Consider the following 12,472-nt stretch of genomic DNA (forward strand, 5'->3'; position numbering starts at 1 on the left):
CCTTATCTTTGTGAGTTAATTCTTGAGTTAATTCCTAATATGAGAGTTAATTTTTAAGGTGAATTGGCTCATCTGTTTCATCTCGAGTTCAGGCTACCTCTTCAGTAACAAACCTAATGTCAGGGCATGGCTGGATGAAGAGGAGTGGTGGGAGCCTCTTGCCCTATAGCCCCCCACCCCCGAGGATGCAGAAGATTAGGACATTTTTATTCCAGATGAAAGCTTTACTGCCACATGGCTTCTGAAATAATTTCTCTCCCATCTCTGTCCTGCAGAGGACAAGGGATGGGGTGCTGTTAGTCCACCTGTCAATCACCTGACATCACAAGTGGTTCTCAGGTGCCTCAGAATTTACAAAAGGGGCCTTTGTAGGCATGGTTAGTTAAGCTCATTTTGGTCAAGCTCTACCTTTTCTTCCTCACAGAAACTAAGACCCTCGTACCTACGGGACTGCCTCTCCTGGTATATCCCACGGTCTTCAAATCAGAATATCTTGGAGATCCTGGGCCACAGGGAGGTTAGGCTGGCCTCAACCAGAGCCAGGGCTTTTTCAGCCGTGGCCCCGATCTGGTGGAACACTCTGTCACAAGAGACTAGGGCCCTGCGGGAGTTGACATCTTTCCGCCGGGCCTTCAAGACAGAGCTGTACCACCAGGCCTTTGGCCAAGGCACAATCTGACCCCCTCCTTTGGTAATCCTCACAGAACTCTAGCCCAATGGTTGCCATTAATTTGATTCTGAATTGATTTTAGAATGTTTTTTAATTAATTAGCTGTGATTTTATGTAAAATGTGCTGTTTTTCCTGTTGTTAGCCGCTCTGAGCCTGGCTTTGGACCGGGAGGGCGGGATATAAATAAATAATAATAATAATAATTATTATTATTATTATTATTATTATTATTATTATTATTATTATTAATTATTATTATTAATTATTATTATTATTATTATCATTAAAATGCAGAAGGTTGACAGGCCATATTTGACCCATCGGCTGGAGGTTCCCCGACCCTAGTTGATAGAGGTACAAAGATGTTTGGGTCATTCATTGGAGCCATCTCCACTTGCCAATGAACAACGGGGAGCTTGCTCCAAGGCTCCGGGTTGTTCCTTTGCAGTTTCACTGGCCAAATTATGAACCTGGCTAGGACTAAATTCGTCCATGGGTTTGGAGATTCTCAGTGCTTGATTTAGTACAACAGCAGGCTCAGTGCACTCCCTGTCCTACTCGAAAAGGCAAAACAGAAATGGGGAACATGGAACAAGATGAAACTGGTTTACTGAGATAAGCAAGAGACGGCTAGAGGTATTCATTTTATTGTAAAAAGTGGAAATAAGCAGGCAAGAATTTCTAACTTGAGCTTTTTGCTTCCCTGTGACAAACATTGGATCAGATATCATGATGGAGAGAGAAAGAACCAGCAGTATATATTCCTGTGCTGGAACAAACAACCAGAAGATTTGCAGACATCAATGCAACTCCCAAGTCTTGAGGAAACATTTAGTGGATTTAAAAGCTCAATGCAAGATATACAGCAATGTGCCCATTTGCCTTCATTTATGCTTAATCAGTTTGCCAGTATCATGTGACAAGACAAAAACTATTATCACTGGATTGCCAATACAATCACCTGCAAATTTAGGAGGAGATTATTTTTTGCAATACCCTAGAATATCACTCTTGCAAAAAGTGGGCTTGCAAGTAGTAGGGGAAAAATGACTCTGAATTGATCAGGTGAAATGCATTTATTGAATAGAATCATAAAAAGCTTCTAAATTTTCATGCTGAAACTGGAATTATGGAGGTACGAAAAAGCACTAAGAGCATGCAATATTATAGCAAATGTAAGAACTTAGGGTGGTATAGGTGAGTATAGGGTAGTATACAAATTTTAATAATAATAATAATAATAATAATAATAATAATAATAATAATAATTTATAATGCCATATTATTATTTTTCTCACTCTCCTATAATACTAGAACTCAGGGCCATCTATTTCATCTGAACGCTGGACAATTCAAGAGAGGCAAAAGAAAATACTTCTCTGAAAAGTAGATAAATAAACTGTGGAATCTGCTCCCAAAGTATATACTAATGGCCACCAACCTGGATGACTTTAAAAGAGGACTGAACACATCAATGGATGATCAATTTATATTCTGCCTCCTGTGTGGGGGGCAATATGCCTCTGAAGTCACCACTCTGAAAAAAGTGGTGAAACTGGTTTACTGAGATAATCAAGAGACTGCTAGAGGTATTCATTTTACTGTAAAAAGTGGACATAAGCAGGCAATTGACAGCAATAAAGGCCTACCTCATATTTCTTTTATTTAAAATGAATACCTCTAGCCATCTCTTGCTTATCTCAGTAAACCAGTTTCACCACTTTTTTCATTTTGTTCTGTGTTCCCCATTTCTGTTTTGCCTTTTCCAGAAGGACAGGGAGTGCGCTGAGCCTGATGTTGTACTAAACAGAACTGCTTCAGTGAGGGAGAAATAAATTATATACTTGAGCATATCCCTTATATTAGCCCCCCTCCTCACCCGTCATGCATTCTGAGAGTGCATAGGAGGGAAAGTATATTTGTCAAAGCAGATCCTGTCTGTGACCTCCACACAGCCATCTGGAGAACTTGTGGAGCCATTTAGATGTACAGGTGTGAACACATAGTCTCTGCCCATTCATTCTGGGATGCTCCCTTTTGAAGTTTTTGGAGTAAGATCTGGGAGACCAGCCTTCAAATTCCCGCACAGACATAAAACTCACTGGATAACCTTGGACCAGAGTCCTTCAACCTGACCTATCTCACAGGTTGGTTGTGAGGATAAAAGAAGGAGCAAGACAAACCATGTACACCACCTTGAATTCCTTGGAGAAAAGGTGGGTGTAAATAAATAAATAAATGGACTGAATTTTAGAAGGCAGCTTCCTATACTTTTCTGTTCCTAAAACCTCATACAGAATCTTTCACAGCTGTATTATCTTTGAACCTTTTAACCCCAGGGATCGAAGCTGTGCATTTTAATAATAATAATAATAAAATTAAAAATTAATTCTGCCACAGTAATTACTCCTTTTTCTGCTCTTGCAAGCAAAGAATTTCTAACATGAGCTTTTCGCTTACCTGTGACTAACGTTGGATCAGATATTGAGATAGAGAGAGAACCAGAAGTAAGTAATCCTGTGCTGGAACCAGAAGATTTGCAGAAACCAATGCAACTCCCAAGTCTTGAGGAAACATTCAATGCATTTAAGAGCTCATGACAAGATGTGCTGGAATGTGCCTGTTTGCCTTCATTTATGCTTAATCTGTTTGCCATTGTCATGTGATAAGTGAAAAACGATTGTCACTGGGTTGTCATATAGTCTTTAGAGGATTGTGATCATGCACACTAACAGCTCCATTTGTAAAATATACAAAAGTGCTTTGAAAGGCTCCATTACACTTCAAAAGCCTGCAAGTAAGTTTTAAGCACTGGGAAGCACTTTGCTCCCAACGCAGGAGATTTCCAAAACACTCGGGGAAAGAGAGCCCAGCTAATGTGCTGGAAAGAGCAGGATGATGGTACAGTAGGGATACAAAACCGTATTTCCAGCAAGAGGACCTCATTTTTTTTCTGGGAAACCTCCTACAAGGGAATACATACAGCCAATCTACTGCCACTTGTAAACAGAGAGTTCTGTTTGGATAAAAGTAGGATACTTGAAATTTCTCAAGCCTCTTTGCTCCCAGGTGCAAGCTACACAAATTCTCTGCGTGGCGGGAGAGAGTGCAGGAAGTTAAGGAAGGCCCTTCTCATGACAGAATTGGGGTTAATGGGAAGGATGAAGGCAGGAAAAGGTGCAGCAAGACTTTAAGAGTGACATTTGATCCTCTGCTTCAGGCAGCAAAATGTCTTGCGCCAGCACTAACGCATCACATCCTTTCTTTTTGCTTTTTTTCTCCTTCTCTTTGGTGTCCTCACATATTTCTTCTCCTTCATGCTCCTCCTCAAAGGCAACCTTTGTTGCAAATTCTCTGGACTCCTTTGTCTACATCTCTTCTTCAGTCTGTTTTGGTACCCAGCCCAGCCATAAACACATCAGTTCTCAATTCCCATGTATATGTTCAAAACTCTGACTAAATAAATATAGGAAACTGCCTTCTACAAGGTCAGACCATTATTCTACCTACTCAGATTGCTGACAATGACCAGCAGGGATATAGGCAGGAATCATTACTGTCCCTACCTTGAGTTGCCCCTGAGTAAATCCAGGACATTCTGCAGGCTAAGCCAAAGCTCTGCAGATGAGTAAGAGCCTTCAAAACACCTGCAAGCATAAAGTGTGTATTTCTCTGGAGACTTGGATAAGTGATTTTCTGAATGCACAGGAAATTGCTGAAGTATTTATGTTGAGAAAATAGAAACCTTCTCATGACTAATTGGGACACCAACTAATGGCTATGAACATTTTAACAGGATATGAATGCTGCACCCCTGCCCTTATTGAACACAAAACACTCCCTGATATTATCTGCTCAAGATTTTGTGTTCAGTGGTGGATGTACAATATGTGTTGAATGCAGAGAAGAGGTTGTGACCAAGACCCTGAAATTCTAGAAACAGAATATCGCAAGTCTCTCTCCTCTCTTTTCCTGGAAAACAGATAAGATTGGACAAAGGTAGGACTTTCTGTGAATGGAATCTTTTCTTGATGGGAAATTATCTTCTGCAGTAGCTCTTGGCTCTATTTCAGTCTTCCTTTCTTTGTTCCACCATTGTTGTTTTGTTGTTTAGTCGTGTCCGACTCTTCGTGACCCCATGGACCAGAGCACGCCAGGCACTCCTGTCTTCTTTGTCCATGGAATTTTCTTGGCAGGGATACTGGAGTGGCTTGCCAGTTCCTGCTCCAGGTGGATCACGTTTGGTCAAAACTCTGCACTATGACCTGTCCATCTTGGGTGGCCCTGCACGGCATAGCTCATAGATTCTCTGAGTTATTCAAGCCCCTTCGCCACAGCAAGGCAGTGATCCATGAAGGGGTTCCACCATACCCCTCCTCAAAAAAAGAAAGTAAAAGTGCTCTAAAGCTTTTGGCTGAATCCCTCAGCCATTTTCTTTACTAAGAGGAAGAGAAGAAAAAAACATTTTTAAATCCCTTCGCTCTTATTCATCTCTTCCTTTCCAAGTTATGTTTTTCACAGTTGATATTAAACTTGTGTCTTCAGCCCCCAGCAGACTAAATATTTTGACATGGCTGCTTTCTGCAGCATGATTTTCCTACAAGAAGAGTTTGAGTTTATTCTGCTTTGTGAGCTGTCCTGTCATACTTCCCAAATGCTACCACACTATTGCTGTCTGGAAGGACCATAGCACAACAAAAAGTTGAGCAAAAAACCAACCCCCAGAATACTGGTGCTAAAAAAGTTACACAATTGTGTTATCTCCTTTTATATCTCAATGGAGGAGTTTGAGTTGCCTGAGAGAGACAAGGAGGGGAAGGCTTTTTGTCAAGAGCCCCAGTCACAGGCTATACATATATAGTTAGGAGTGAACCCTAATTCAATGGAGTAAATATGAGAAGGATTTCAGGGTCACTCTGTGTTTTGTACAGACAATGTAAGTAACAGCATATCCCTTCATGTGCCCCACCTGCAATGCAATGGGTCTCCCCCATATCAGTCTCTACAACCACAGCAGGTGCTGTAATTTTCCATTGGTTTGACTTCACCCTCAAAGGCACACTCCATTGTGTGCACACTCCTGAGACTGACAAATGCCAACAACAACACGGAAAACCTACTGAAAGGGGGGGAGTAAGTATCCTAAAGCAAAGGGAGGATTTCATGTGAAATGTTGGGTTTCTGGAGATCATGGAGGCTACGGCTGTTGAGCTGCCTCCTGGGTTGCGTTCTAATCAATCTGGTGGGCTCAGACAGACTGGAAATGAGGCTGCAGAAAAATTCAAAGGGTTCTGAAGTCTCTCAAAACTTCTATAGAAGTTTGAAGGAAATGGTTGGGGAGATGTTGCTGGGTCCCTGGGGCATAAGGAGGGATGACGCATGGTAAAGGGAAACTGGAGGTAAGGAGGTAACAGGAAAAGAAGAGAAAATAGAGACTAAGGGAGACACAGAAAGGAATCTAATTTTGCTAAGGAATCTGGGTCTTTTTCATCCTAATGGCAAGCCAGAAGGAGAATAGGAAGAAGAAATGAACTAAAGAAGAATGAGGTGGCAGGGAAGTACACACCTGTATAATGGGGTCTGATGGTGACATGGAAATCCACATGTGTTGTATGTGTGTGTGTGTGTGCGCGCGCACGCACGCACGCACTTTCTGAACAAAAAGTCATCCAAGTTAATTTACCTACTGACAAAGTAACAGAATAAATTAGCCTCCCCAAACTCCAAAAGCCAGTGTGGTGTAGTGGTTAAGAGTGGCAGACTCGTAATCTAGGGAACCGGGTTCGCGTCTCTGCTCCTCCACATGCAGCTGCTGGGTGACCTTGGGCTAGTCACACTTCTTTGAAGTCTCTCAGCCTCACTCACCTCACAGAGTGTTTGTTGTGGGGGAGGAAAGGGAAGGAGAATGTTAGCCGCTTTCAGACTCCTTAGGGTAGTGATAAAGCGGGATATAAAATCCAAACTTTTCTTATCCAAAAAAATTCTATAAACATTGCTCATAAAATCAGCAGTAAAATGCCCCCACAGCTGAATAATGTTGCTTTTCTAAAATGTTGCTGACATAGCCTTCAAAAAGAAACGGAGCAAAGCCGACAAGTAAAGTGTCCCAGAGACATGGAACAACCAGAGAAAAAGCTCCTCACTCTCTTGCCCACCAGTACTTCCATTTAAAAATATCAGTTATGGATTTTCAAACCGATTCCATAAATGAGGCAAACATGCCAGCCTTACCTGGCATCTACTGTAGTTTTCGCTCTGTAAGACGCACCTAGTTTTTGGAGGAAGAAAACAAGAAAAAAAATCTGACTTGCTGTTCTGGCTTCTGGGATAGCTGCACAGCCTGCATTCACTCCATAAGATGCACACACATTTCCTCTTACTTTTTAGGAGGGAAAAAGTGTGTCTTATAGAGCAAAAAATACGGTATTTGTCCAAATCAGTAGCAGGGACTGACTCCACCCCTCCCTCTGTTCTTTTAGGAGGCGATTCTACAGCAGAAGAACCCGAAAGCAAAATTTGAACAGAATGGCTAATTTCATTCAGCCATCCTTGCTTCGTTTGGATGTCAGCAAAGGATATCCAGCGACATACAACTGCACAGAGTTTCCAAACAATGGTACCAACAATGATGATCCAGGATCGATTGCTAAATATAATTTAGAAACATATATTTTTTTCCCCATCACTCTTCCCTTCATCATGTTTGGGCTGTGGGGCAACGGGACTGTCATCTGGCTGCTTGGCGTCCGCATTAAGAGGAGCACTTTCTCAACATACATTGTGAACCTGTCCGCTGCTGACTTTGGGTTGCTCATTGTTGAAAGTATTCTACTAATATACTGGAGCATAACTAATTTGTATCGTGATCTTATAAGTGTATTGTTCAATGACCTCTTCCTATTCATGTACAGTGTTGGCCAATTTCTGCTGACAGCCATCAGCATTGACAGGTGTGTGTCTGTCCTCTTCCCACTTTGGTATCGATGTCACCGGCCAACACACTTATCCAGCACTGTCTCTGCCCTGTTGTGGGTCCTGTCCTTTCTTCTCCCTGCAATTCACTTCACTCTTTTCTTGACACATGAATTTACATATTATTTCCTAAAACACTTGCAGTTCTTCATAAATGGCATCATTTGTCTCCCACTCTTAACTATCTCCACTCTGACTCTGTTCATCAAAGTCTATTTTAAATCACAACCATACCAGCGAGGAAAACGTTTGGTAGCCATCTTGCTGACTCTGTTCTTCTTTCTCATTTTTTCTTTCCCACTGAATGTTTTTTCCTGTATGAAAGTGCTTAATCAGCACTTGCCCTCCCATATTATGCGATATGGTTACTTCTGTGCCTGCCTAAACAGCAGTGTTAATCCATTGATCTATTTCCTGGTTGGGAGACAGAGGGGGGACAATACTAGGAGAAGCATGGAGAGTATACTAAAGAAAATCTTTGTGGAGGAGGGAGAGAGTAGAGAGGAACTGGAAACCTAGTTATGATGCATGTGTTGTTTATTTATTCTTCATTCAGTATTTTTCTACCCAATCTTTCTCTCAAGATAAAATTCAACAGAGCTTCTGTGCTCCACATTCTAGTGCTAAGGATTCTTGTTTGTGCTTTGTAAAAACTCAAATAGATTGACTTTGGATAGCCCCGTAGAAACATAGAGCATAGCTGTGGGGTCTGAAGGATCAGCCTTCAATGTGACTATCTAAATCTGACCCATCCCACAGAGCTGGTGCAGCAGGATATCATGTTCAATGTTATCAAAAGCTGCCAAGAGAAGCAGCATCATGCTCCTTGTGTCTCAGTCCTGGACCCAGATTGAAATTGCGGTAATCTGTCACCTCCAGGAACAGCTGGAGGGGATTAAACTGTCATTAATTCCCAGGGAGACGGAAGGCAGGGAGAACAGGCACAGCTTTCAGACACGTTTGAGAGGGAGACCATACTCCTGACAATGACTCTTTCCACGACCTTATCCCAAAATGGAATGCACTATCACCATCATACAATGAAGTGTTTGCTAAACCCTGAACCCAATGACACACACACACACACACTTCTCCATTGGCATTCACCAGCTAGGATGGGCAGGGATCCAAATGGCACATTGTCAGATGCGAAGCTGCAAGTATCTTGCACACTTCATCAGGCCACATCAACTGCAAATGATTCCACAAGACAGTGGGAAAATGGCCACACCTGCTGCACCTGACTTACTGTAGAGTTGATTGACATTCTTCTCAGACCGTTAGGCATATTGATCACAGATAACCTCCATTCCATTGATTACAGATAACCTCCATGTTTCAGTTGAACTGGCGTCTACATCACATGGAAAAAAGTATTCCTAATATTGATTTATTTTTGTTGAGATTTGTAAACTGTTGAGATTTGTAAACATATTTCTGTTTAAATGCAAAACATGTTGCAAATTGACTATGTCTATTTCCCTCATAGTATACTGCCTAAACATGTCGTTGCAATACTTGTATTAAAACAATACTTTCACAAGGTGGTGATTCTAGTTATCTGAAGGACAAGCCTGTGGCAGACACAGGATCAGCAAGCATCCCAAGTGTTTATTAGGTAAAAGTAAAGTTGAATGACCCCTGGACAGGTAAGTCTAGTCAAAAGTGACTATGGGGTTGTGGCACCCATCTCGCTTTCAGGCTGAGGGAGCCGGTGTTTGTCCACAGACAGCTTTCTGGGTCACATGGCCAGCATTACTTCTGGCACAATGGAATACCTCCCACCACAACAGTACCTGTTTATATAATTGCGTTGGCTTGCTTTCGAACTACTCGGTTGGCAGGAGCTGAGACAGAGCAACGGGAGCTCACTCCATAGCAGGGATTCGAACCACCAACCTTGTGATCGGCAAGCCCAAGAGGCTCAGTTGTTTAGACCACAGCACCACCAGCCTCCCTTTTAAGATAGGCAAATATATGGGGGCCAGCATAGTTAATTAATCCTGCACATAGTTGTCTCTTTCATTTGATATAACCTTAAATGTGTTTTGTTCTTTTTTCCTTATCCATGATTCTTTTAAACTGGTTGAGAATTGAAATTTAGAAACTTTTTAATGATTCTGTTCAACAACTGCATCTCTCCTGAAATAGTCAGAGTTGACTTTACCCTCCTCCACCACTTGGAAAGCTACTTTTCTTCCACCTAATCTTAGAGGGGAAGAATCTCCTCTCAAGTTTGCGGGTGAAAATCTTGATCACCCACTGGCAATCATTTTTCTCATCACATGATACTGCCAAACTGTTTAAGTACAGATGAAGATTTCTGTATGAGTTCCTGTACATTTTGCAGTGAGCTTGAAACACTGAATTTTCCTCAGGACTTCGGAGTTTCTCTGGTTTCTGCAAATTTTCTGATTGCAAGCTATTCCAGCACATTTATTTATTTACTTATTGTCTCTTGATCTCTCTGATTCATTATACCTGACCCAAAGTTTACCACAAGATATAACACTATCTTCGCGCAGCTTTGTTTCTCTTCAAAGGTGTATTGAAAACCATAGCAGGGTTGGCTAAACAGGAGTATACAAGAGAATGTGCTTTGGAAGGCAAATTCCATGCTAGGGATCATTAGGAAAGGAATTGGAATTGGAATTGGAAATAAAACTGCCAATATCATAATGACATTATACAAATCTATCAGCTATCAGTGGCAATTTAAATGATCCTATGCATTTATCAAATACATTCTAACCAAAAGGAAAACAAAATTTTGCATTCAGGGACCTGTTCATTCAAATCCTAGTTTTAGTGTCATCTAAACATTGGGCAATGTAAATGCTGGGGAAGCATTTACATGTGTATCTGAACAGGTTTGCAGACATAGACAGAGAATTTCTTCAGTGCAGTGCAGACCTCCATCCCAATGTGTGGGACATTTTAAGGTGTGGCCGGCAGCATAGTTTTGAGGCTCCATATGCCAGTGTTCATGAAGTCTGGGATGAACTGGCCTTTTTTGCCCTTTACTTTCCCTCTTTACATGACATGTCTTTTTTAAAACAAACAAACAAACAAAACTTTATTTAAGATTCAACAATAACCAAAAATCCACAATAGCTACTACATCAGTTCATTACAACTGACCATCTTTAACAATAGTTGAAAAATTGTGGAACATCACTTTAACTTACTCAAATTTTTATATTTAACTCTTATCTCTTTCTTAACAGATCAAAAAGAAAAAAGACCAAAAAAAGAAGGTAAAAAGAAAAAGAAGAAAAAGAAAAACAAGGGGGGGAGAGAGATTTAAAGAAAGAATTAAAAGAAAGGAAAAAAATATGAAATAATAATAATAATCACATTTGACATGTCAGCTTTGGTGCAAATACTGGCTTGTATTGTGCTAGAGTCCTCTGTTTCTTCACGCCAAGAAACTGTGGTCCAGTCTTGGTTCACCAGAGCAAGAGTGAAAGATGGTGAGAAGTGTTTGGCCTCGATGCCTGTTTATAGCATCATAAACAATTTACAAAGACTCAAATTATCATCCAAACACAGCTTGTGTTTACTTCCCTGCAGCTATCAATGACAATTTAAATGAACCCTTGAATTTATCCAATGCATTCTAACCAAAAGAAAACAGCATTTTTCACTGAAGGGGTTGTTCATGCAAATCCTAGTTTTGGTGTCAGTATCATCTAAACATTGGACAATGTAAATACTGGGGAAGGATTTACATGTGTACCTGAACAGCTTTCAAGAAGTAGATGTAGACTTCTTCAGGGCAGGACAGACAACCTCAGTAATGTGTGGAACATTTTGGGGTGGGGCCAGCAATGTGCTTGTGAGGCTACATGGGCCGTTTTTCAGGAAATCCAAACTTCCTCTGCAGTAGGAAGTAACAATGGGACAACGAATGTATTCTATGGAGCTCTCATCCCCTAATCCCTGAGGGTGTCTGATATGTTTATTTAGCTGTAGCTATTAGATAAAATGTGTTAGTTAAGGACAGAAACGTAAAAAGGAATTATACATATTTGATGATTAAATGATATATAAGTATCATTTAACAGAGATAAAGAATGCAATTAAAGATGTGGAATTAGACTTTATTTATTTTTAAATTACTATCTCAGCCAGTGTGGTGTAGTGGTTAAGAGCGGTAGATTCATAATCTGGGGAACCGGGTTTGATTCCCCGCTCCTCCACATGCAGCTGCTGGGTGACCTTGGGCTAGTCACACTTCTCTGAAGTCTCTCAGCCCCACTCACGTCAGAGTGTTTGTTGTGGGGGAGGAAGGGAAAGGAGATTGTTAGCCACTTTGAGACTCCTTCGGGTAGTGATAAAGCGGGATATCAAATCCAAACTCCTCCTCCCCTTCTTCTTCTTCTTCTTCTTCTTCTTCTTCTTCTTCTTCTTCTTCTTCTTCTTCTTCTTCTTCCCTATGGAGGAAAATCACTGAAATATGTGGAGTTAGAATCATTTAAACAGGAACAGTTCACAGGGTAGAGGAGGAATTGGATAAATGATTACATAATTGGTCTGTATATTACGTAGGCAGGTAGGCTTATAATATGAATGGAAGAGGGAGAGAGACAGAGGGAAAAGATTCCTGGCTCCTTATACTGCAAGATGGTCATGGAAGTGTCAGTGGCAAACTGAGGCAGAAGAAACCCAGGCTCCATTGGTGGTGGAAGGGAGGGGAAAGGCAGAGAGAGATGCAGGCGGGGGGGGGGGGGAGACTGGAATGAAGTTGGAATGGAGCTTCAGCTTCTGCATGTGCGTGTCTCTTTCTCTCTGCCTCTGTTATCCCTTCCAGAGTTGAGGGAGTCAGA

General features: G+C 41.3%; 1 protein-coding gene across 1 annotated transcript; it reads left to right on the forward strand.

Moving 5' to 3' along the window:
• Positions 1-7,196: 7,196 nt before the first annotated feature.
• On the forward strand, positions 7,197-8,185 carry LOC310767391 (mas-related G-protein coupled receptor member H-like; the record flags this gene model as incomplete). The annotated part of the gene is made up of 1 exon (XM_083624261.1): positions 7,197-8,185. The coding sequence occupies one exon, from the start codon at positions 7,197-7,199 to the stop codon at positions 8,160-8,162; it is 966 nt and encodes a 321-aa protein (XP_083480387.1). The 3' UTR covers positions 8,163-8,185.
• Positions 8,186-12,472: the final 4,287 nt, after the last annotated feature.

The sequence above is a fragment of the Podarcis filfolensis genome (genome assembly GCF_964270895.1).
Source record: "Podarcis filfolensis genome assembly, chromosome: 7".
In the NCBI taxonomy this organism is placed as follows: domain Eukaryota; kingdom Metazoa; phylum Chordata; class Lepidosauria; order Squamata; family Lacertidae; genus Podarcis; species Podarcis filfolensis.